Raw genomic sequence first — 26,245 nt, 5'->3', positions numbered from 1 at the left:
CGGCTGGGTTTGGTACTCTCTGCCGTTCCAGTCAGCCACTGGGGGTCTGGGGGAGTGTCACTTGTGAATAATGGGGGGCTGCTGCATCTCCTTGGAATGTTGCCTCTGATGCCTGAATGATGTGAGGAGAGTCCCCCAGACCTTGACTCAGTAAATGCAGTCATGTCTCATGAAATGATCTTCCCTCATCATCAGGCCATCTTTGATGATCCTTATAAAACTACATCTGTACAATTCTATTGGTTTACAAAATATGCCTGTAGACATATTCTGAAGAGATTGTTTGATCTTACATTGGACTTAGAAGTCCAAAATAGGTGACTATTCTTTTTAAAATGTAACTTTAAAAAAAAATATTTCATTGACACATCTATACAGACAAATTGGAAATTGTAAGTGCAAACCTTGAGGCCTCTGGCCTGGCCCGATCTCACCCCCGTCATTGGCTCACCAGAGCCCTATAACTTCTGTCACTGCAGGTTTGCCTGTTTCAGAACCTCCCATCAACGGAAGCAGGGAGTAGGCATCATTTTTGGACTTGAATCCTTTCCCTCATTATGTCTGTGAGAGCCGCCCAGGCTGTCATGTGTGGTGACAATCGGATACTCTCATTGCCGTGTAAAATGTCCCTGTACCGCCATCTATCTGTCTGTGCCAAGGACAGTAGACACGCAGGCTCTTTTGAATTTTGAGTCATTCTGCGTGACGCTGCTGTGAACAGACTTGGTGCACATCTCTGGGTGGCTGTGTCCACTGACTTATCTCCAGCATTTGCTTTGGAGCGGCAGGGCTGTGACCTAGCCACGGTAGGTGCTGCAGAGCATTTCGCAAAGCGATTGCACCGTGTCACGTGCCATCAGCAGTCCGTGCATGTTCTGTGTGCGCCGTGGTCCTGCCAGCGCCGGCGATGGTCAGTGTATTTAATTTCAGCCATTCTGCTGAGCCTCTGGTGTTTTGTGGACTTGGTTTTTAATGCTGCATCAAGATCCAGGGTGTGACTCTACAACCGTCTGGAGTGGCCCAGTAGCTGCTTTTTGTGAAGTGTTCATTTGCGTCTTCCATCCATGTTTATTGAGTTGCTGGTGCTTTTGTTAAATAATTTGCAGGAGCCCTTCCTGTGTGCTCCATTCAAGCCTGTGTTTATTCTGTGGCTGGTTTTTCATTTGCTTAATGGTACATCTTGATGAGCAGAAATTCTTAATTTTAGGTAAGTCGAATTGATTCATCTTTTCCCTTACAGGGCGTGTGTTTTGTGTTCTGTGTGGGAAACATGATCTTACCCCAAGGCCGTGAGACTTTCTCTTGCGTTCTTGTGCTAGCTTTCCGGCCTTACATCACACAGTTAGGTCTACCAGCCATTTCTGATTAATGTTCCATGTGGTATCAGATGGATCTCAAGGCTCATTTTTTTTCTCTGCACATGGATACCCGACAGATCCAACATCATTTATTGAAAAGTTCTAGCCTTTCACTCGTAATGGTTTTATGTAAAGTTCTGAAACGCTTTAGAGACAGAATGGAAGACTGGGTCTCATCCCTGATTTTATTATATGTAATTAGCTAATCATCTTTTATGTCTCATCAGCTGAAAGCCAGAGCTGAGATCACACACAGATTCCTATCTGGCGGCAGGCACCCTCCCGAGAACGCTAACGAACCAGGGCCCCTCTGTTTTCCTTTTCCCTGGGCCGCTTGCGTGAACATCTCAGGGTGGGATCTGCAGTGGGGATGTGATAGCTGCTCCCCACCTGCCCCCATCGCCCCCACTCTGCATCCAGCCTAGCCCTGGCCTCCTACCCCTCCCACGGGAACAAGGGGCCTGGCCTGGCTCCAGAAGGGTGGGGACTTGGAGAGGTCCCTGGCCTGGTGGTCTTTCTAATGGCCTGACTGGCAGAAAAGGGGCCTGGTGTGGTGCTCAGCATTGCAGAGGCCACTGTGTGCTCTGGGTCCCCAGAAGGGAGCTGAGCTGTGACTGCTGCTGAGCTGACCCTACAGATGTTTGGGGATGTTCAAATATGACCACAGCCGGGAAGAGTTCTGGGGCCACGTCTTCCCCTCTCCGCGCTCAGAGGGGAAATGCCAGCTTTTATCCCCGCCAAGGAATGGGCCATGGGGCTTGTTCTCTAGTGTCTGATGGCCATGGGTGTGTTTTGTCTGTTACTTCTTCAGTTCATACACTTTGTTGTTTCTTAGAGAAAGTTTAGGTTTACAGAAAGAGCAGGAAGCAGAGGGTGTCCACAGCTCCCTCCCACCACGGGGCACCATTACTGGACTCTCTCATTGGCGAGGTCCACTGGTTACAATTGATGAGCCAATACTGAGGCCCGTGACCAGGTAATTCTGAGGGCCGTGACCAGCCAGTACTGAGGCCTGTGACCAGGCAGTACTGAGACCTGTGACCAGCCAATGCTGAGGCCTGTGACCAGCCAGTACTGAGGCCTGTGACCAGGCAATACTGAGGCCCGTGACCAGGCAATACTGAGGCCCGTGACCAGCTAGTACTGAGGCCCGTGACCGGGCAACACTGAGGCCTGTGACCAGGCAATACTGAGACCAATGACCAGGCAATACTGAAGCCCGTGACCAGCCAGTACTGAGGCCCGTGACCAGCCAGTACTGAGACCAATGACCAGCCAATACTGAGGCCCGTGACCAGGCAATACTGAGGCCTGTGACCAGCCAGTACTGAGGCCCGTGACCAGGTAATACTGAGGCCCGTGACCAGCCAATACTGAGGCCCATAACCAGGTAATACTGAGGCCCGTGACCAGGCAATACTGAGACCAATGACCAGCCAATACTGAGGCCCATGACCAGGCAGTACTGAGACCCATGACCAGGCAGTACTGAGGCCCGTGACCAGGCAGTACTGAGGCCCGTGACCAGCCAGTACTGAGACCAATGATCAGCAAGTACTGAGGCCCGTGACCAGGCAATACTGAGGCCCGTGACCAGGCAGTACTGAGGCCCGTGACCAGGCAGTACTGAGGCCCGTGACCAGGCAATACTGAGGCCCATGACCAGGCAATACTGAGACCCGTGACCAGGCAATACTGAAGCCAATGACCAGGCAATACTGAGGCCCGTGACCAGGCAATACTGAGGCCTATGGCCAGGAAATACTGAGACCAGTGACCAGGCAATACTGAGACCCGTGACCAGACGATACTGACTGCCCATGACCAACCAACGTCCACAGTGTACACTGCCTTTTCCTCTTGGTGTGGCACACGTCATGGGCTTTGGCAAATATGCAGTGCCAGGAATCCCCATGACAGCGTCACACTGGCTAGTTCCACTGCCCTGAAACCCCTTGTTGGATTGAGTTTCACATGCCCCAGATCACGGGGACGGTGACGTTAGCAGGCCTCCCTCCTGCCTGCTGGGAGACACAGGCACTGCACGTCTGCTGCGGGGGCTGTGGGGAGCATTCCATTCGGAGCCCAGGAGGTGGAGGCTGGCTGACTGTCTCAACCTCCCTCACCCTGATAGTGCTGAGTGGTTGGAGGGATGGGGAGGGACCCAGGGAGTAGGCGTCCAGAGAGTCACCCAGGCACCATAGCTGCATAGGTGATTTCCAGAGAAATGTCACTCGGTCCTGTCTGGGGAAGCCCAAATAAGGACAGCCTGGGACTGAGGGGGAGGAGGGCAAGTCAGGTGAGATCCCTACTTGGAGAGGTAGCATCCCTGGCCCTCACCCCTCCCAGCACGCAGCAGGCCTGTTTCTGCCTGGAGCTTTTCCAGGGGCAGCACAGGGCAGCAGGGACGAGGTCTGTCCATCCGAGCGGCCTGCAGGAGAAGCCTGGAGCCTTCCCGCCCTCCCCAGCCAGCCCCGCACTGCGTCTGAGAGCCGCACGCTCCTGGTTTGGGTACCACCTAATGGTGTGATGATTTACCTGTCTGATCCCTTTCACCCAGGAGAACAGAGCATATTTCAGAGTAGGAGTCAGGAGGCAGACCAAGAGGAAGTGAGGAAAGATTGGAAAACTTCTAATAAAATTCCATTTCCTGAAATAGCCATAACTGTGATCCTGATATATTTGCAGTCTTATTGGTTCTGACATGGGTATTGCATGTTAGTGAACATCTTCCACGTGAATGCCCCTCCCGCCTTCCGTGCTGCACTCCCCTGTTGGTATTTATTTATCTCGCGGGCTTCGCTGGTATCTTGAGGCTCCTTGAGACTCCGCGCTGCATTATAACTCCTGCCTGGTTAATTCAATTTCTCTTATATTCTGACTCCCCTGACAAAAGCAATCGGCTTCTGGCCACCAGGGCCGCAGAGTTTCTATCATGAGCACAGGTCTTCACTGGGAGCGGTAATCCCCCAGCACTCAGGGCCGTGTCTTCACTGGGAACTAATCCCCCAGCACTCAGGGCCGCGTCTTCACTGGGAACTAATCCCCCAGCACTCAGGGCAGTGTCTTCACTGGGAGCTGTAATCCCCCAGCACTCAGATCTTGCGAGGACACCGCCTTCCTGGCACCGGGATTAACTTTCCTCCTGGTGGTCATGGAGGCTGCAGGGAGCCGGCGTGGGTGGGTGGTTGCAGGGCAGGGGGGCGCTCAGCGTCAGCAGTGGTGGATTAATGGAGATGAAAGGGCAGGACCAAGCTGTCCGAATGGGCATCGCCATGGTCCCAGTGCTGACAACCTCCCCAGACTCGTGTGTTGAAATCCTCACCCTCAAGGTGATGGTATTTGGGAGGTGAGTAGCTGGTGAGAGGGGGGCCCTCAGGAATGGGATTAGCGTCCTTAGAAGAGAGACCCTCCCCACTTCCCCCATGTGAGGACACAACCGGGAGGCACCGTCTGTGAACCAGGAAGCCCGCGCCAGACACCGAATCTGCCGATGCCTCGATCTCAGACTTTCCAGTCTCTGGAAATGGGAGAGATGAGCTCGTAGTCCGCGTAGACTAAGGCAGGCATTGCTTCATTTCCAAACTCTGAAAAAGGAGAAGGTGGCTGCAGGCCCCAGCCCGTGAGCTTCCCTGCAGTGAAACCCAGAAACCTATCAGTCAAAAGGAGCCCCTGGCCCCAGGGTAGCCCCTTTCAAGCCCAGCCCGCTGCGTCCATGCAGTCCGTGAGGACCCACTTCTAGAAGGGCAGGTGCCCGTGTCTCCCCCTCAGTAGGGCTGCATCCCAGGCAGATTCACTGGCCTCACCATGGTGAGTGACTGACCCTGCAGTGCCCCACATGACCAGGGAGCACCCTGCCTTTGAGTTTCCAAAGTTAGATGCAGCAGGGTCCTTGGAATAATGACGAGAGGATGCCTTCTCCATCTATCCCAGGTGTGAGTTAGTGGCATAGCCTTTCCTCCCTGAGCCAGGGGGTCTTCAGTGACGGAGTCAGGCTCCTGGGGGCAGAGGTGCCGTGGGAGGAACCCCTGTGTCAGGAAAGGCGTTTGTCACCAGGCCCACCTGCTTCCCAGCCCCAAGTTGCCCACTCGCCTGCAGGAACGAACCATAGCTCAGAGACCGTAAGTGCTTCATGGCCCTGGCATAAGTAGGGCTATTGCAAAGCCAAGATTGTGATTCCACGTCTCTCGAGCCCCCAGGCAGCGCTGCCTCCCGCCTGAGCTGGCTTCTCCATTCAGTTAGCTGGAAACTGAAAAACAAACAAACTCGGACCTCTCCGGGTCCCCAGTCCCGGCTGTTACTGCCTCTCAACTCCCAAGCAGCTTGTCTCAGCCGTCCAAGCCTGCAAATCCCTCCTGCGGAAAGATGAAGGATGATGTCCCAGAGCCAGATGTTCAGCCCTGGCCTCGTGTTAGGTGCCTAGACCCTCTCAGAGGGCGGCTTTCCGGGCTGTGCGTGTGCTCAGGGGCTGGCCCACCCTGCCCCTCGTCCTGTAATCGGCTGCTGATGGCCCTGTGCGCCTTGGGGGTTGGCCCTCCTTAATGGTGGCTTTTATGGTAAATAATTGCAGTGTTGGTTACCATTCCTTTATCTAGGGCACATTTCCTCCGAAGAAGTCATTATGAATTGGCTTACAGGGTTTGGAATGTTCTTTTTAATGAAGGCTCTTGCTGGACCAAGGCTCAGAGGACAGAATGCGTAAGCAGGCGCTGGAAGGCCAGGCCTGGTGGGCACTGGGTAAACACACCCACACCAGCCTTTTAGTGGCTAAGCCTGTGGCAGGCTGTCAGCTCAGACTCAGGAGAGCTGCCGTTTGGGCTCAGCCCCCCCCGGCCCCGCATTGAGGCTCTGGAGAGTGAAAATGGGGGGAATCGGTCGGCGGAGGTGAGGGAAGCAGGTGCAGTAGCCGCGTGGCCTGGGCAGAGTCGAACCCAAGGTCGAAGCTCCTTGCAACAGAGACAGGATTTAGGAGCGGCTGGTTAATGACCCGGCAATTTTGCCGTCTCATCAGGATGTAGGAAAATGCTGGGTTGAGGTGTTTTGTCACCGCCTGAAGGCAAGAAAGCACCTAAGTTGTGTGAGGGCGATTTTACATGATGGAGACCGTCAGGAGCCGCGGCTCCTTCGCGGCAGCTTTATGGGCCTCTGGTGACTCTCTGTACGATAAATAAGGCAGGGAAATGCCGTTCCCAAAGCCTGGGACAGTTGGTGCTAACTTACCTGTTTGAATGAAAATCTTAAACCTTGTTAAGTCAAACTGCCATTGCTCATTACCCATAAATTAGGAGGCCAGAGGGAAGCATCACCCACAGGAATTGATTAGAAAAATGGAGCTAGAGGATCTTTCATATCCCAGGGACACACCAAGCTGGGAGGAATAGACTGTGCCGTATGCTCATGCTCTTAAATCATGCCTTGTACGTTCAGGTTGCACAGACATGCAGGAAACCTGTGCCCACTGTGTCCTTAGCTTCCGGCTGAGTTCTCACCCTGCTAAGCTTCCCCAGGAGCTCGAGCCATTTGCAGAAACAGCCTGGAGGACCGGGATAAACAGGTCCTGAGGCGTGAGTCCTCCTCGGTGTCCAGGGAGCACTGAACGGAGCCAACTAGCCCCTGTGAGCCCCACTGGCCCTTTCACCTCTCTCTCGGCTCAGGGCATTTCTTTTTTTTTTTTTTTTTTTTTTGAGGCGGAGTCTCGCTCTGTCGCCCGGACTGGAGTGCAGTGGCCGGATCTCAGCTCACTGCAAGCTCTGCCTCCCGGGTTCACGCCATTCTCCTGCCTCAGCCTCCCGAGTAGCTGGGACTACAGGCGCCTGCCACCTCGCCCGGCTAGTTTTTTTGTATTTTTAGTAGAGACGGGGTTTCACCGTATTAGCCAGGATGGTCTCGATCTCCTGACCTCATGATCCGCCCGTCTCGGCCTCCCAAAGTGCTGGGATTACAGGCTTGAGCCACCGCGCCCGGCCGGCTCAGGGCATTTCTGACACCTGGGGGGCTCTGTTGAGAATCACAGAAATTCTCAGCCGAAAGTGGTGCTGGCTTGCTGAGGCATCCAGCCTGGGGCGCGTTCCACTGTCTTTGGAAAAGTCACAGTGCTCCCTGCTTTCCTCATTGGTGCGCATCCCAACCAAGCCATCCAGAGTGGTGACTCCTTCAAAGGCTTGTGTTCTGGGAGCGTGACTGTTGGGATGGAACAGTGTCTGGAGAGGAACCTGCCATCCCGGTCAACGAACCTGAGTTTAAACCAAACATGAACAGACCAATTTGTCAGAGAATCCCCTGGCCTCCCAAAGCCTGTTGAGACCTTCAGGGCACCTCCAGTCCCGGACACACACGCAAACAGTGGCCCCTCTCTGAAAACAGCTCCCTTCTGTTGCTGTCCCTGGTGCATGTCCCTGGAGAGTCCCTCAACTGTGACTCAGAAATCAGCTTCCTGATGTGTGACCAGGCCCAGGATTGCAGGCAAAGAGAGAAGGTACCTCCTTCCAAGACCCAAACAATATCTGATGAGCAGGGAGTAAGCCCGGGATGCGAAACTACTTACTTGGGGTCCAGATCTTGAGTCTTGCACATAGTAGCTGTGTGTCTTTGAGGCAACCCCTGAACCTCTCTAAGTCTCAGTGTTGTGGTTTGTAAAGAGTATTAGTAACACCTGCCTCAGGGATCAGAGATGACTTCCTTAAGCAATTGAGATTATTTCATTATATTTACCAAGCTCAGCTGATTTTGAGAGATTTTCATCTCTAAGTTTCCTTCTCTGGACGCTGAGTGTGAACAGCCCTTGTTCTTGGCTTGGTTTTTGGACTCCCAATTATTAAGCCTTAGCTGATGGACTCGGAGGAAGTTGGTTTGTGGGAAATCATCATACTTCTGCTGCCTGCATCTGCGTGCAATGCAACAGTCCACTTCAATTATCTTCACAACTAGCATCCAAAATTTAATGTTTATGGTAGAGAATTTGGACAGTAGAGAAAAAATGTAGCCTAAAGAAGAAAAGGGAAATAATTCTGTTATTGCCCTAAGGAAACTTCTATTAGCTTTTTTGAATGTATCAATTTTCCTTGCATTTATCAGGGGAAAAAAAGAAATGGGTGAGATTGAAGAAGTTTCTGCATGCAGATAAGCATTTCCTCAAGGCATGATTTGTTGTGTGTGATACCGTGGCTGGGTATGGAATTACAGCACAAACAGATTTTCTTTTGGAGCTTTGAAGACATCACTTCCTTGCCTTCTCCCAGCCTACGTGATGGCTGTGTGATATCTCACTCCTTTGCTGATCACCCCTCGGGAACCTATGCACCATCCTTTTGACCTTTTCATTCAGATGCATCATTGGATGCCATCTAGAGATGTTGACACCTCTGGGCGCTGTGCATGGGAAGTTCAGGTTTAACTCGGAGAATTTGACCTATCTGTGATTATTTCTTTTCCTCCATTGTCTTTATTTCCCTTGGGACTCTGGTCAGAGCAATTATTCTCTGTTGGGAATAGAACCTCAACACCCAGGCACGTGCTGGTGGTTTTCATCACTAAAGACCAGGGTCCTAACGGCAGTTGGTGCTCAGAGCCCTGGACGCGGAGTCCTGGGTATGTCCAGGACAGTGCGGAACAGACAAAAACCCTGACCCCAAGGCTGATGGCACCCCACTGAGGAACGCTGCACCAGTGACTCCAAGTCTCCGGCTGCTGCTTTTACATCACTCACCTCCTTTTTATCTGGGGCACTGTGCTCTCTCTAGAAGATATCAGTCTCATTGCTCAAGTTCTGAGGAAGGTCCCCTCCGTCGCCAGTGTCTTCCCCTCCAGCAACCCCACTTTGAACTTTGGGGAACTCTTGCTTTTCGAAGCAGTCTGCTCTGGTTTGATGTGGCACCATCCTTGTGGATCTCTGCAGATGTTTTTTGAAAAAGATTAAACAGAGTTTCTGCCCCGTGTGTCTCTGCTTCCCCTGGGGTCAGTTTTTAGCTTGCTCCTCTCTGTGCCTTTGCTTCCTGCTGTCCTTTTCCCTTCCAGGCAGTCCTGCCTGTCTCTGCCTCTTTCTGGACAACAGAGGATTAGGCCTGTAAGCCTGGGAGGGTGATTGGGACCCTCTACCTCTGCAGCAAGCTTCTCGCCTAAGTTGAAGGAGTGGCTGTTGGGCTCTGCTGGGCAGGAAGAGGCCGGCTTTCTTCTGAGGGTGGGATGGCTGGTGCTCTGTTGCTGCTGGACGGAGAGGCTTCGGGTGCTCCAAGGTGGACTGCCTGGCTGTGTTCTGTGTGCAGGGCTTGGATGTCGAGTGGATCATTTGAGGCTTGGAATAAAACAGAGAGCACAGGCTGACCTCAGCCCCAGGTAGGTAGGAGGTGAGGGAGCGCAGAAGGTGAAGGTGCTGGGGCCAGGTTATTTTTGGCTCTGATGGCCACTCTGTGGAGCTGTGGTCCACACAGAGACACTGCCGGCTGGCCTGTCCTGCCAACCCACAGGTTCTTTACAGGCCCTTCCCCTCACTCTGTCTGGGAAATGCATCATAGCTGGGTATAGCTCTGTAGGTACTGGGGGTGGGAGGGCTGGCCCCAGCCCTGGAGCCGGGCATCTAGTGAGGGCCTGTTCTGCCCCAGCTCTTCGCCCACCTCACATCTGGATTCCTCTTCACCCGCCTCACATCTGGGTTCTGCCCCAGCTCTTCGCCTGCCTCACATCTGGACTCCTTCACACGCCTCACATCTGGACTCGTCTTCACACGCCTCACATCTGGACTCCTCTTCGCCTGCCTCACATCTGGACTCCTCTTCACACGCCTCACATCTGGACTCCGTGGGGTGTTGCAGGAATTGTCCTTGGCCCTTCCTCCTGCGTGGGCCACGCGATGCAGGTGCAGGTCCCGGTTTCATCTTCTCTCATTTCTTGGGACTTTGCTCCCGGCTGCAGGTGCCCTTCTAGCAGTTAGTTACAACGAGACTGTATGTCACATTGGTGCCTCCGGCATTGCCTGTCCCCACCTGCCCCAGCCAGAACTCGGGGCTCCCCAAGGCGGGGCTTTTGTTCTGCGAGCGGTTCCTTTCTCGTACCCATCCACACGTGTCCGTGGTTTGACTGTGCGGACTGTTGTGTTCACACATCCCAGGATCTGCTCTTCCTGCCTTTGGAATGAGCTTTATCTGAGTGACCTTTCAGGTATGTCCCTCCTCAGCCTTCGAGTTACAGTTCGCACAATGATGATCTCAGTGTTATTGATTGAATCGCATCATTTGCAAACCGTGCTTTTGTTTGGGTGTTGACATTGGGGCCGATCCATGTTAGTGCAACCAGGTGCAGCCATCTGGGCCCTAATGACTGCCTGCCCCGGAATGGCACATCACAAAGGCGGGGCAGTGGGAGGTCCACACCCCTCGCAGAAAGAGCCGTTGTTCAGGGAGATGCTGTGGGGAGAGGGGCCTCCTTACCTTCCCTGTTGGGTCTGCAGTGTGATAGGAGATTTGCAGCATTAGCAGTACCTATAAGAACAAGCCTGGCCCTATGCACAGAGTTTTATTGGGACACTGTCAGACCATTCTTTTGGCGTTTCTGTGGCTGTTTTGTGTTATAGTGACAGAGACAAGAGGCTGAGATAGGGACTGCATAGCCACAGAGGCCAAACGATTTGCTTTCTGGCCAATTTTTTTTTCTTTTTTTTTGAGATGGAGTCTCGCTCTGTCACCCAGGCTGGAGTGCAGTGGCGCGATCTCAGCTCACTGCACCCTCCACCTCCCGGGTTCAAGAGATTCTCCTGCCTTAGCCTCCCAAGTAGCTGGGATTACAGGTGCCCATCACCAAGCCCGATTAATTTTTGTATTTTTAGTAGAGATGGGATTTCACCTTGTTGGCCAGGCTGGTCTCGAACTCCTGACTTCAGGTGGTACCCCCCCCCCCGCCCCCATCTCGGCCTCCCGAGCTCTGTGGCCTTTTAAGAAAAAGTTTGCAATCAGACCTGCAATCAGAGTTCATTTTGTTCACATAAAGATCAATGTGGGTATTCCCAAGTGGCAGAGATGCAGGACTCAGGAGGCTTCCTGTGGCAGGGCTCCCGTTGGAAACTCTGGGCCTCAGAGGTTGCAGCAGGAGACAGAGCAGGGGACGCAGAGCAGCCTTTAGGGACCAGCCTGGAAAGGGCATCTCTGCTGCTCTTGACAAAGCGGCCCGGCCCATCCACTGACTTATGAGATCCTGGGAGGCATATTCCTGTTATCAGGGCAGCAAAAGGGGTAATAGGCTGGAGAAGCTTTGCCCAGACACGTGGATACCCCCTAGCTGGGCATCTTATCAGGACAGTCCTGGTGGCGGCCGTTTTCAACACCAAGCTTGGGGGGGACCCAGGAGGCATGTGCCAAGGTTGCTCTGACACCACTGGGTGCAAAAGCCTGGCTTCCCTCTGCAGTCTCCAAGCATCTGTCCTGGCCCTTCCTTCACAGCTGCCGGGCAGCCCTGCCTGCTGACAGGCCTGAGGCCTCCTGCTCTCTTGCTCTTCAAGACCCACCCTGTCCTCCCCAATCTCCAGGTCAGCATTGTACCACTGCACACAGAAGTGCAGCCCTAAAGCCTGAAGGCCCTGGAGGCAGCTCCTCCCAGAACCACTGCCCCGTGCATCACAGCGCACCCTGACGCCTGGGCACAGGTGCCACATTTGCCCTCATCCAGGAGCAGGGAGTTGGCGCCCACCACTGGCAAGCGAGTTCTGCCTCCAGAAGGCTGCTGAGGTAGCTGGCAGTGGGGCAGGCAGGTGGCCTTGGCTGGGTCGTTTGAGGCTTGGAATAAGACACAGAGCACAGGCTGATCTCAGTCCCCAGAGGGCTCACAGGCTGCCTCCCTGGGCCACAGCAGCCAGCCTCAGTGGTCCAGCCATGTCCCCGGCCTGCCCAGTGAAAGGAACTGGAGTGTTCTGGGGAGAGCAGAGAGCCTGGACAGCATCCACCTCATGGCTTTGGCCTGTCCCTCCCACCTGGGCTCCAGGTTCCATCCGGGATTTGGGAGTGGCCACAAGCCACAGGTGGGAGGATGCCTCTTCTGTGTCTGGGCCAGGTGGGCCTTTGAGGGAGGGTGGGCATTGTCCCGGGAGAAAGGGGCCAGCAGACGTGCCTCTGGGGGTAGGGGAGTGAAGTGAAGGAGGAATTGGAGGGAGGCTTCATCCTTGCTTTGGCTTTCCTGTGGCTCCCGCTCAGAGGTGCAGGGGGAACAGCTGTCACTGCTGTGGGTGATTCTCCCAGGTATGCCTGGTGGTCGTTCAGGAGTCTACACGGCTCCCGCTCTCCAAGCCTGTGTGATGTCCATTTCTTCTGTCCCGGCCATGTGTGCAAATGGCCCCCACGAGGAAGGACACAGGGCTGCGACCCAGTTCTGCAGGCCGAGGTAGCTGGAGCCACCCTCTGCCCAGCCTTTCCTAGCCAGTGTGGGCTCTGTGGCCGGGGAGCGGGTATGTGCTGCTCATGGCTTGGACTCGGATACAGCAAGCCCCGCTCTAGTCCTGGTTTCTCCACTCCCAAGCCGTTGACCTTGAGGAGGTCAACTGATTTCTCTAAGGTCAGTTTCTTCATCTAGAAGCGGGACACCCCTTGGACTAACCTCCCTGGACATTCATTGCAAGTGTGAAGTGGTTAGAGGGGTTCCCAGGAGGGTCTGGTTAGGTGAGGGTCACCTTCTTGAGCTGTCATTACCACCGGGCTCCCAGGGGCAGCCCTGGGTAGGGCTCTGCCCTGCAGAAGACTCTGCTCTCTCGTGGGGAATGCCCCTGCCTGACTGGAAGTCACTTTGGCTGGAAGTCACTTCTGACCACCTCAGAGCCACCCACATCAGTGGCAATAAATCTGTATTAAGACAGATTTGTCTTGGACATTCTCTCCTGCACACTGGACAGAAAGCTGTTTCCAGCACAGGCCAGCTGCTGTGAATACAGCTGCCTTCCAAGGGCCCGTCAGGATGCTGATGGGCTGAAACAATTTTATTTTCCTGCGGTCGGGGCAGGATCTGCTGGTGGCTCCCCCATAGGCCTGGGGAGCAGGACCCCGCCCACCTGCTGTGCTCCCGACACCTGCGGTCATCATGCCTTGGCTCGGACGTTGGCTTCAGATGTGCGGTTCTGGGGATGGGGACGCCGGGGTGCGTGGAGGCAGCTCAGGGTGGCCGGCCCACGTGATTGCAGAAGGGACATGTATCCAGGCTGTAGTGACCTTCCCGTGTTCTTGAGGGACTGCTCCCTGCCAAGTCTTCATCTCCAGCAAGACTGACCAGGGGGCCAGGCCTTCTCTAGGCACAAGCAACTGGCCAGGCAGAGACCCAGGAGTAACGTGGGACAGCCCAGACCTGGCTTTCTGCCTGCGCCCTCCCTCCCGGGCCCACCTGCCTGGGTGTGCAGTCCAGGCTGGGTCTTCTCCTCCCCGAGGCCTCACACCCCTGAGCGCCAAGGCCCAGAGGACACAGCTCCTGGTTGGGAGTTTGCAGGAGGAACTTGAGGGAGAAACTGAAGAAAAAGTGAGTCTCCCTCCTAAGAAGGGTCAGGTCAGGTGGGCATGACGTCCCCCTCCTGGATGACAGGCCACACAAGCCCAGCTACAGGCAGCTGTCCCGGCCCTGGGGAAGGACCAAGGTGTCCTGCAGTGGCCCTGCCATGTTGCTCCACCACTCTGGAGGCTCAAACTGGAGGCAGCCCTGCCTGACCTGGCATCTTCATCCCCAAACCTTCCAGTGTCCCAGGCCCCCGGGGCTCCCTGTCCCCACCCTGGTTGTTCTGTCTGATGTCAGGTGCTCCCTGACTCTGACCCTTGCCGTTTGAGTTTCCTGGTTCTCCTGAGCCACCTCCCTCAAACCTCTTTCCTGAATTCTCTTTTCTGGGGCGACTGCTCTGGGCCCCATGTTCCCTCCGCTCAGGGCTTCGGAGGCTTCTCGTTCCTGTTCCCTTAAGCTGGGCTGCAAGGGCCCCCAGGGAGGGGCTGCCTCCCACCCTACTTCATCCCGGTCCCCACCCCTCCCCGGCTCCTGCAGCTGACGTTCTGGGGATCCTGCTGTGCCCTGGGCTGCACACCTGGACAGTGATGCAGGGAGCCAGCCGAGCCACCCTTGGGGAACCGACCCTACACAGGGCAGAGACACAGGCCTCAAATCCATCCGTGTGTCTCGGGGCCCTGTGCAGAGGAACCAGGAAGAGGTCGGGCACCAGGCGAGAACGCTGAGGCCTGTGGTCCAGGGAAGGGCTTCAAACGGGTCCCTGGAGGGACATGGGCCCTGGATGAGCCTGGAGAGCTGGAGCAGGAAGAGGTGGGGGAGCCACGTGTGTGACCTAAGCGGGGCTGTGGCAGGCGGGGCCGGGGCTGCGGGTGGTGCAGCCTCTGTCCCACACGTGGAAAAGTGTCCCCAGTCCACCCACAGGACGAAAGCCCTGTGCTCAGGGAAGGATGCTGGAGATAGACGTCATGAGAAAACACATGATGGAAACTGTTCTATAAAGAAAACAGGAAAACAAGGTTAAAAAAGAAAAAAAAAAGCTGGTGTGTACATTTGTGTATTTCAAAGACCTCAGAGCATAAACCCAGAAGAATGACAGAAGAAACTTCTCACATGTTGGAAGCCTGTCTCTGAGTTCTGGCACCAGGGGACTGTCTCGGCTCCCTGTCCATCCCTCTGCCGCCTCCCCATCCATCCCTCTCCCGGCTCCCCGTCCATCCCTCTGCCATCTCCCCGTCCATCTCTCTGCCATCTCCCCGTCCATCCCTCTCCCATCTCCCCGTCCATCCCTCTGCCGTCTCCCCGTCCATCCCTCTGCCGTCTCCCCGTCCATCCCTCTCCCGGCTCCCCGTCCATCCTCTCCCATCTCCCTATCCATCCCTCTCCCATCTCCCCATCCATCCCTCTCCCATCTCCCCATCCATCCCTCTCCCATCTCCCCATCCATCCCTCTCCCATCTCCCCGTCCATCCCTCTGCCGCCTCCCCGTCCATCCCTCTGCCGTCTCCCCGTCCATCCCTCTCCCGGCTCCCCGTCCATCCCTCTCCCATCTCCCCATCCATCCCTCTCCCATCTCCCCGTCCATCCCTCTCCCGGCTCCCCGTCCATCCCTCTCCCGGCTCCCCGTCCATCCCTCTCCCATCTCCCTATCCATCCCTCTCCCATCTCCCCGTCCATCCCTCTCCCGGCTCCCCGTCCATCCCTCTCCTGGCTCCCCGCCCATCCCTCTCCTGGTTTAGCTGAAGATGTGTCATTCCATGAAGCGCCGCCCTCACCGTGTGGACCAGCCCTGCCCAAGGGTTCTCAGGGATCTGCACAGGCCAGGCAGCTTAGCCCACTGGTGACCAAGTCCACCCCCAGCTCTGTCCCTTCCTTAACGATGGCCTTGGGCGAACCCCCTGAACCTCAGTTTCCCCACTTGTAAACGGGGGCTGACAACTCACCCCCAGGAGTCACAGAGGCCTCGTGAGGCTGCAGCGGGCCCAGTTCAGCTGGCACTCACCCCCGGCCTCACTGCGGCCGCTGCAGCCCCGGCGGGTGTGGGTGGGTGGCTGTGGTCCTCTGACCCTGTGTGCAGAGAGGATATCATGCCTAAGGCTGAAACTGCACCTGCTCACCCCAGACTCCAGGCCCTGGCTCCGGCCTGTTCTCTTTTCTGGAAGCAGAGTTATAAATAACTTCCAATTTGCGGCCCTGTGGGTCTGGCAGGAGTGTGTGCGTCCCACGACCCAGGTTGCTGCCAGCTTTTGCTGGGCTCTCAGAACAAAAGATGGAAGATCTCGAGGAGGCTTTAGTGCACAGCCTCCTACTGCACCCGCCATGCAGGTGCCTGCCCAGTCCCTGCCGCCTGGGCCTTATGGCATTTAGTCTCCATTCAAGTCCAGGTAACCTCACAGCAGGAGAGGAGGCCAAGGGGGCTAAGAGATGATGAGGGCAGCACACTGAGAGGGGCCACCAAGAAAGGGAAGTGGGTACCTACAAACACAGAGGATGGGGAGGCAGGAGTTGCTCAGGGACCCCAGCACGGCTGCTGCCCCTGGACAGGGCAGCCTCTCAAAATGTGCCCATCATGACTGGGCGCTGAGAGCCGGTGTGCTGGGCCCCTCGTACACACCAGGCCTCGGTGGCAGAGGAGAACGGAGGATGTGGTCCTCACCGCGGGAGGTCCCGGTCCAGTGAAAGAGGATCCAGATGTCCTGGCTCTTCCTGCTGCAGCCTCCTTGGGAGCACAGTGCTGCAGACACCTGCACCCGAGCCTGCTTCTCCCCCGCCCTGCCACCATCCAGTGCTGGGCCGGGAACACCAAGCTATGTCAGCTCTCGTCTTAGGCAGCCCGGGTGGCAAGAACTGTGGAGCATGGAGAAAAGGGCCCCATCAAGCAAAGGGTGTTGTGGAATCCCTGGAAACTCGGGGCCTCCCAGGACCTGTGGCTGTGGCTCCCCAAGGCTGTCCTCAGCTTCCCATCCATCCCATTCATAGAGCGCAGTGGGCGTTTGATGACAAAGCACACCTTCTGTACCCCGTAGACGTTTTCAGAGGATCCAGAACTCTGTCCTCCTGCTCCAGGTTGTGGCCAGCAGCCTGGGATCCCCAGACTAGTGACTGGCAGGGACCCCGGCCCTGCCATTCTCTGGCCTCAGGAATGTCCTGACCTTGGAACCCAGAGCTTCTCCAGGTGTCCCCTAGAGCTGTGATGATGAGCGGATGACATGGCAGATGGCACCCTGCTGAGGCCCCCACACCCGGGGGCTGCAGATGAAGGGGTTGGGGCAGAAGGGGGGCAGGCGGCTTTGGGAATAGCTGCGTTTCCAACCAGAGCCCCCTGAAGTTGCTAGTGATGTTAATATATCATCGTGGGCTTCCGTCTCCTGGTGACCCCACGTCCCACAGGACCCGGCTGAGGCTGAGAAGAGGCCTGGATGTCCTGACCAGCGGTTGGTCAGCTGACCCACAAGTTGGTGAAAGCAGAAAACCGTGATGGCATTTGCATGTCTCAAGCATTTCATTACCCAGAAGTGCCGTCATTATCACTGTATCGAGGCGTGTCTGGGTGAGGCCTTTGCTTTGGGGATGGTCTGTGGCTTGGTGCTTTCATCGGGTTTGTTTGTTTGTTTGTTTGTTTGTGTCTGAAGCCAGGCTCCTGGTGATACTTGATGATACCAAGGTGGTGGGTGTTTTCACTACAGTGTGACGGGAAGGCTCGATGAGCGTGGAGTCCCCCGGCAGTTTTTGACTTTTGATTTCCATCTCTCCCCTCGTCTTGGCCACACCTAAATTCACAGATTGTTTTTTAGAAATGTACTCTATTGCATCTTCCGGTAATATTCAGCTGGCGTTCATAGAAACAGCTCCTTGCCTTCTTTCCACACTTACCTTCCACTGACTTACGTAATTCTACTTTAGTTATACAGTCCCAGCGACAATAGCAGCTACGGGGCACAGCCAGGTTTCGGAACGGACGTGGCTCTCTTGGTAAACACACACACACACACACACACACACACACTCAGGGTGCAGTGGCGCAGCAGTGACCTCAGGCAGGCCCAGATGTTCCTCCCACATAACAAAGACTTTCTTCAAAGGCGTTACACAGACAGACGAGAGTGCTGGTTGATAGCTTAACGCGATAAGCTGATTAGCTGGGGGCCAGCAGTGGGAGAGCGCCAGGTACAGCACTTGCTGGGCACCGTGTTCTTTAATCAGCATCACGGCCCGGTGCTCTGTTGCCACTCAGCTCACCTGTGTTGCTTTTAGAAGATGCACTTTGCATCCTCCTCTCCAGATGAGGCCAAGAGGCTCACTCGGCCAAAGTAAATTTACCCGAAGGGATGGGCTGAGGCCAGAGCCAGGTCGTTGGGCCACAGACCGTGCACTGGCTGGTTCCTCCACAGCTCAGGAACAGCCTCCCACCGCCAGGACTGCCTAGGAGGCTGGGCCAGCACCTTCATTCAGTTCCACGCTTTGTATCACAGAACTGTTTTGAAAAAATTGCAAACTTTCAAACTTGTCATCGGTGAAACGGTTTGACTCTGTGTTCCCACCCAGATCTCATGTGGAATTGTCATCCCCACGTGTCGAGGGAGAGAGCTGGTGGGAGGTGATTGGATCATGGGGGCAGATTTCCCCAGGCTGTTCTCGTGACAGTGAGTGAGTTCTCAGGAGATCTGATGGTTTAAAAGGGTAGCCTCTGCCCCGTTGCCGGCTCTCCATCCTGCCTCCATGTGAGACATGCCTGCTTCCCCTTTGCCTTCTGCCGTAATTGTAAGTTTCCTCTGTGGCCTCCCCAGCCATGCGGAACTGTGAGTCAGTTAAACCTTTTTTTCTTTACAAATTACCCAGTCTCAGGTAGTTATTTATAGCAGTTTGAAAACTAACCAGTACAATCCGTTTTGTAATTTTCCCAAGGCCCTGAGTCTCCTTACCATGGACTGAGTTGTTACCTGAATTCCAGGCAATGGTATTTTCTTGGGAGGGGAGTGAGCTTTTGGAAGCAGAGGTGCACGGGGATGGCTTGGCTTTGCCCTCCCTCAGCCCTTCCTGTCTCCTGTGGGAGCAGGGGGTTTGCCCACGGGACGGTGATCTTTGGAGGCTTCATGGGATGGAGGGAGGACACTGTTGAGAGGGATTTGGAAGTAGGCAGGACTGAGTCCAGGAGGAGAGGAGGCAGCCATGAAGCATGAGTGGCCTTCCCAGGGAAGGGCGAGGGAGGGACTCTCAGAACTCCCAGCAGCTGTCCCATAGAGCCTCCATGTCTCGTGGTGTGACCTAACCGTGGCCTAGAAGTGCAGTGACCCTTCCCATTCGCAAGGCTGGACACCCGGGACTCAGATTTGAACAAGGTTGATGCTGCCTCCAGAGCAGGCCAGCCGCAACTCAGAGCCACCGTGTCACCCCGGGAAGCACCTCAGCCCCTTTCAGATTCTCCAGGCCTCCCAACCCTCCTGCCTGCTTCCTGTCTTTGAGGTTGTCAGCTGGGACAGGCGAGTGCCCAAGGCACTAAACAAAGACCAAGGCTGTGTCTGGGCAAAATCTTCCAAGAGCGGCTGAGACCTCCAATTTCATGGAAACACAAAGGTTTCCATGTTTCCTGGTGACCCCAGGCCCCGACCTGCTCACACACTCTGCCCGGCACTTACCTCTCGGGGTGTGGCTCCCAAAGGAGCTTCCCAGAGCTTCTCTGCTGATAGGCTGTGTTGGCCCAAGAAGCCAAACTCTGTAAAATATGGAAGGAGGTTTATTCTGAGCCAGTGACCATGGCCTGGGGGATGGTCTCAGGAAGACCACATGTGCCTGAGGTGGTTGGGTTATAGTTGGTTTTATACATTTTAGGGAGACAGAAGTGACAGGTAAAGGCATAAGTCAGTGCACTTAAGATGTACATTGGTTTGGCCTGGGAAGGGGGAGATCTCCAAGGTGGGGGCTTCCAGGTCATAGGTGGATTCAGAGATTTCCCGATTGGTAATTGGTTGAAAGAGTTAAGCTTTGTCTGAAGACTTCAGAAGTTGGTAACAAGGAATGCCGGAGTTAAGATGGGAGGTTGTGGAAGCCACAGTTCTTGTTATGTAGATGAAGCCTCTAAGTAGCAGGTTTCAGAGACAATGAATGTCTCTCGTAGGACCTTAAAAGGTGTCAGACTCTTAGTGAAATCTCTCTTGGATCCAGAAAAGACCTAGAAAAAGGAGATGCAAATTTTTCCCACAAGAGTCGGCTTTACAGAGCCATTTCAAAATATGTCAGAGAAATGTTCTTTGGGGTAAAATATTTTGATTTCCTTTAGAGCCTGCTATGTGTCATGTGATGCTGCACCAGAGTCAGGTTGGAATTTGGTATCTTATTGCCACAAGTAATCCATGTTGTCAGTCTTATGATCTCTCTTTTAATGATACAGCTGGTCAGTTGGGCCTAAACTCTAAAAGGGAGGGGGCGTATTGAGGGGTGTCTGATCTCCCTTCCCATGATGGTTGGGAATTCAGTTTGTCAGATGTCTCTGGGCTCTCCGTGACCTATGCGAGTGTCTGTTCAGTTGGCTGGGGGACTTAGGGTTTCCTTTTTGGTTTACAGCTCTCTGCCAGTTAGAAAACACCCCATTCAGAGTCCTCTGCACCTACACCTGTCACTGGCTGCATCCATCACCACTAGCCAACCTTCCTTGTGATTCCAGAAGCTAAGAGGAGGGCAGGGCCTGGAAATGCAGATGCCTTGCCCTGAGTACACACAGGCCCCAGGTGCACCCCGGGAGTATACACAGGCCCTATGTGCACCCCAAGAGTTGGAAGGGGTGCAGAGTAGGGTCAGCACAGGTGGCCAAGGTCACTCCCACTTCTTTCAAAGCTCCCTCCAGCAGGCAGGAGGAGGGGGTCCCCGAGCCATGTGCAGCAGGCAAGATGGCGCCTGAGGCCACCAGGGATCTCTGCCCAGGAGGGGAAAGGAGACAAGCCTAGGTTTCACTGTGCCTTTGTCTACTAGGGCTGCTAAAATGGAGTACGTAGACTGGGGGATTACAAACCACAGAAATTTATTTCTCACAGCTCTGGAGGCTGGAAATCTATGATCAGGGTGCCAGTAGGGTCGGGTTCTGGTGAGCATTCTCTTTTGGTTTACAGACAACTCTTTTCTGGCTATGTCCTCACATACTGGAAAGGATGAGGGGCCTCTCTCAGGTCCCTTTTATAAGGGCACTAATTTCATTCACGAGGGCTCCACTCTCATGGCCTAATCACTGCCCAAAGGCCCCACTTCCTAATACCATCACTTGGGGGTTAGATCTCAACATCATAATTGCAGGGGGGCACAGACGTTCAAACCATAGTACGTGATGCTCAGGTGCTTGGATGTTTGGTTGAGTGGATGGGAGAAAGAATGGATGGATGGCTGGACAGGTGAATGGATGGATGGTGGGTAGATGAATGGATAGATTGATAGAAAGTGGATAGGTTGATGGAAGCTTGGAAGCTTGGATGGATGGATTTCTAATCGATTTTTGAATGGATAGATGGGTAGTGGATGGATGGATGGTAGACGGATGGATGGATGGATGGATGGACGATGGATGGACGGATGGATGGATGGACTGATGGATGGATGGATAGATGGTGATGATGGATTGATGGTTGAATGGATAGATGGATGGAGGGATGGATCGGTGGATTTTGGAGGGTGGATGATGAATGAATGGATTGATGGATGGGAGGATAGATGATGAATGGTTGGATGGTGAACAAGTGGATGGATGGATGATGGATGGATAGATGGATGGATGGATCGATGATGGATGGATGAATGGATTGATTAATGAATGGATGGATGGATAGATGGTGATGGTGGATGGATGTTTGAATGGATAAATGGATAGATAGGTGGATGGATGGATGGATTGGTGGAGGGTGGGTGATGGATGAGTGGATTGATGGATGGGAGGATGGGTGGGTGGTGGATGGTGGATGGTGATTGAGTGGATAAATAGATGGATAGGTTGATGGGTGGGTGGATGAATGGATGGTGGACAGGTAGGTGGATGGATTAGTGGGTGATGGATGGATGGTGGATGGTGCATGGATGGTAATGGACGTTTGAATGGATAGATAAGTGGGTGGGTGGATAGATGGATGGATTGGTGGCGGGAGTCGGGGACGTCTGTATATGGATGGATGGGGGATGGCTAAATATTTCCTGAGCCTAGCTGTGAAGCCTCCTATGAGCCTTGATGTGTCCAGGTCCTAGTGAGGGTACTGGGTTCCCTGAGAAGGCAGTCAGAGTTCTCAGCCTCCATGTTCGTTTTGCCATGGCCAGCACCTCCCCTCGAGGCAGTGACAGTTCACTTGTAAGCAGGACCATCCCTGGGAACTTGCCCCTCCTCACTCCCAGTGATGGATCCACAGCCAACAGCACCCAGCTCCATACATGCTGTGCTGGCCTCAGGTCACCTCCTAAGTGAAGGAATGCCCCATCTCTGAGGGGGGAACATGTAGCTGCCCCCACATACCACGACCCACCTTCCCTGGGCTGCCCCAGGCTCCCTCAGTGCCGCTCCACCAGCACTTAGCCCCTGGTTCCTCCTAGAACCAGACAGGAGACGCTTTCCTTTTTGTGCATTAAAATTAAAAACTGCGGCTGCCTCTCCTGTCTTCTCTGTTAAATAGCTTCTGTCAATTCGTAGGAATTTGCCTGAGGAACATGATTGAGTGCTTTTTTTTCCTTCCACTTACATGTCTTAATCTTAATGAAATAATGAAACAGGTAGCTCATTACAGTTGGGCTTTTCTATTTGTTTTTTTGTGTGTTTTGGGTTTTTTTTTTCCCCTCTCTCTCATTTAATTTGATGATCCAGACTTGGAGTGTTTTACACTGGTGTGGTCTGGTGCACTCATCCTAAAGGGAGGCGTTTCCATTCTTGAGCGTGGTGGGGACAGTTCCCGGAGCTAATGAATCACTCTAATCAGAGAGCCATCTTGAAAATTAATACATTCTACTGTAACTATTTAAAGAAAAAATAATTATCAAGACTGTTCCCACTAAATTATGCTGTCTAGAAGTTGTAGAAAGAAAATTTTATCTAATTTTAAGATGTAATCTGGGTTTTGCAGATTTTTCTTTTCTTGAGTGATTAACAGATCAGCATTGAATAGCAAGGACTGGAACATGCTGCCCTTTTCTCAGTGTTTTCCTGGAACCTTGTCTTGTGTCAGCCTCATGCACCCCAAGGCCTTGGCCCTGTCTTGGCCCCTGCCCCGTGAGGGCCAGGTCTTCAGGCCTCTTAACTCCCCATGGCTGCTCTGGGGACGGTGGCTCTCCCTGCCCAGCTCCCCCTTGGGTTCATTTCTAAGTAAGCTCCTTTCTTAGCTGAGAAGACAGTCTTGACTTCCCAATTTCTGAGAAACAGTGCATCCTGACTTAACAGAAAAAGAGGGCTGGGCACAGTGACTCACACCTGTAATCTCAGCACATTGGGAGGCCAAGGCGGGCGGATCACCTGAGGTCAGGCGTTCAAGACTAGCCTGACCAACATAGTGAAACCCCGTCTCTACTAAAAATACAAAAAATTAGCCAGGTGTGGTGGTGCATGCCTGTAATCCTAGCTACTCAGGAGGCTGAGGCAGGAGAATCACTTGAACCTGGGAGGCAGAGGTTGCAGTGAGCCAGAATTGCACCACTCCCCTCCAGCCTGGGTGACAGAGCAAGACTCTTGTCTCGATAAAAGAAGAAAGAGAAAACCTTTGTTGATGTGCCACAGCTTAAGTGCTAAGCACAACATGAAATGGCCCATGTGTGTCCTCAGTGTGGGTCCCCCCAGCCTCTGCACCTGCCTCCCAGGAGGACCCAGTACTCACGGAAGTCTTCAGCTGCAAATGTGCTAGGTGGCTAGAGCGGTTAGAGAGGCGTGGTTTTCAAAACTGCATGGAAACCTTCCTCTGCCTCTGCACACCATATGCAGGGGGGAATGTGGAGCAGGTGGACACTGACAGGTCACCAGGTCTGACCCCCACCCTGGAGATGGGGGTGCCTCTCACCCACCTGCACACCCCACCTCTTGGGTCCACATCTGGAGATCCCCCGTCTGCCTGGCCCGCTTGTCTTCAGGGTCTGAGTTCTGGGAGGGATTTAGTGATTCCCTGACTTGGGACACACGTTCACCCCAGAAAAGGCCAGCCTGCACCCTCAGACCCAGGGCCAGAAGCACAGGGCCGGGTTCCAATGCCTGAGGAACCTATGGAGACTTGAGAGCAAGTCCTCTGGGTGGAGACAAAGTGGTGACATGAGATGTTGCTCAGTCTCCTGGCCCTGCTGCTTCACCAAGTCTGAGCCGATGTCATTCACTGGCTCTCGATTTGGGGTCCTGGGTCACCCGTGTAGCCCCTCGGGTGGACAGACTGGCCTTTCCCCACCCACTCACCCCAGCTCCCTAGGCCAGCCCAGCTCTGCTCTCATGGGACTGAGGCCCAGACTGTACAGGAAAGAGCGGGTTGATGGGCTGGTGTCATTGGTGTCACAGACAGGGGCCACAGCCTTGGACCTTCCTTGTGCTGCCCTCTTTCCTGTCCCTGGTTGACGTACGTGTCTCCGAGCCTGGCTGGGTGGTTCCCTCAGTTACTAGCAAGTTCTTTGCTGCCCCCAGGAGGCGGTCCCTCTGGGATGAGGGATACAGCAAGGGAGCGCTCCCTGCGTGCCACCCTGCCTTGCAGACTCTTCCGTGGTGGCCTGGCTTCCATCACAGGTGGCCTCACAGCACTGGGGGAGGTGGGCTTGGCTGACGGGCTGGACTAGGGTCGGTGGATGTGGAGCTGTCCACCCTCCCCTGTGGCATCAGCTGGAGGTCAGGTGCCCGCACTCCCCCGACCCCTCCTGCACGGTCAGACGCTCATAACTGCGTTTGTCCTCAGCCTGCCTGGCAAGGAGACGAGGCTCCCAGCGGGGCTCCTGGATGGGGCCCTTCTCCCACCGCATCTCCTTGTGTTCACACAATGACCCCTTGGCCCAGGTGGTAACTGTGTACTGGAGACCCACAGAGAACCACCTTGGGTGGCCTCCACATTCCAGAAAGTGGGTCTGGGTGTGGCAGGCAGGTGTGGTAGCCAGGGGCCATGGAGAGCTGTGGCTCTCTGGGACGTGCGCCAGCTGCTCAGCTATGCCAGGGTCTGCGTGCCCAGCATGCAGCCTCCACCCTACTGGCCTCTCAAGCCCCTCTGTGCTTATAGCAAGATCCCAGGTGCTGGCCCTGCCACAGGCTCACAGTGACGACCAGCCCATCACCAGCGCCAGGGCCCCGCGTCCTCCCGCAGGCCCTTCCTGGCTGCTGTGCTCTCTCCCTCTTCTCTGTGCGGGCAATTCACCCTTTAAACCTTGCCTCTTCCGGGGAGCCCTCCTGGCTGCCCTGTGGACTCCCCCTCTGTAGTGCAGCATCTTCTTGAAGTGACACAATCAGAACTCTTGGGGACAGGCCTGTGTCCCTCATGCTGGCCGCACCCTGAGGCACATGGAAAGCACAGCCCTAGTGAGTGGCCTTGGCCTCTGCTCTGCCCAGGAGGCTGTGGGCTGACCCATGTCAGCCCAGGCTTGGGAACCACGCTGCCCCCACCCCCTGTCTTCTATGATGAGTTGATCCAGGCACAGAGCTCCCTGATGTGGAGAGAAGGAGGACACCTCACCTCCCGAGCTTACCCCACATCTGGATGGGGTCCAGAGAGCTCCCACAGCGTCTGCCTGGAAGCAGCTAGGGGAGCATCAGGAAGGTGCTTGACCCTCCTGAGCCCTGTCAATCTCCAGTGGCCAAGGAGACCCACCGCAAAGCAGTGAGCACGAAGCCGGTCCACGAGGCTGCAGTGGCCGGTGAAGTCCGTTCATACCCGAGTCTCCCCAGCAGGCCTCGGGCAGCCTGGGGACCGTCGGTAGTCAGGGGCCGTGGGCTTCCTACGCTCAAGCTGGCTCAGGTACGAGGTGCGGGGGCCACCTCTGGGCCCCTTCCCATGTTTGCCAAGTAGGGAGCTGCCTCCTCTTGCTGCCGTAAGGGTCTGACGGAAGGATGGGCGGGGCTGTCTTTCCAAAGCCCGGAGACGGCTGCTGATGCAGGTTTTACATTATGTTTGATGTTTTTGGTGTTGTCATCCTCCCGGTCGTTATTGAGTAACAAAACCAGCGAGGCCTAAGAGGGAAGATGGAAGCGTGGCCAGGACAGGGTTGCCTTGGGTCAGGCTCCAGGACCACAGGTGAGGAAGCAAACCGGGTTCGCCTGTATGCTGAGCGCCCAAGGCAGATGCAGTCTCGCAAGGAACGCAGCCTGGAAAGGCTCGTGGTCGCAGTGGCGTGGCTGGGCAACGGAGGACGCGCCAGGAGCAGGTTCTTCTTCTGCCCCCGCTGGAGGCGCTCAGGCCAGCGTCATCTGGGAGGTGACCTCTGCTTTTCCCCACCTGTAGACCCTCCAGGGCACCTGCCTCTTGGCAGAT

The 26,245-nt window shown here is 54.9% G+C and overlaps 1 protein-coding gene across 5 annotated transcripts in view; it reads left to right on the top strand.

Moving 5' to 3' along the window:
• Nucleotides 1–26,245, top strand: part of TAFA5 (TAFA chemokine like family member 5) — a 264,344-nt gene that overhangs the window by 171,870 nt on the left and 66,229 nt on the right. For 2 of the 5 annotated variants that reach the window (XM_033233538.1, XM_033233539.1), the window contains exons 3-4: nt 9,620–9,689; nt 10,018–10,511. The exons of 2 other annotated variants lie outside the window; for them this stretch is intronic. In XM_033233538.1, coding sequence (XP_033089429.1) covers nt 9,620–9,689; nt 10,018–10,511 — 564 coding nt within the window. Of the gene's footprint in view, nt 1–9,619; nt 9,690–9,955; nt 10,512–26,245 lie in introns of all 5 variants that reach the window. One more of the 5 variants, XR_004442443.1, reaches the window with a different exon arrangement.

Source organism: Trachypithecus francoisi, unplaced genomic scaffold (assembly GCF_009764315.1).
Source record: "Trachypithecus francoisi isolate TF-2019V2 unplaced genomic scaffold, Tfra_2.0 Lachesis_group14, whole genome shotgun sequence".
Lineage (NCBI taxonomy): Eukaryota > Metazoa > Chordata > Mammalia > Primates > Cercopithecidae > Trachypithecus > Trachypithecus francoisi.
The sequence above is the reverse complement of the archived record's forward strand: the minus strand, read 5'-3'. Positions and strand labels throughout refer to the sequence as shown.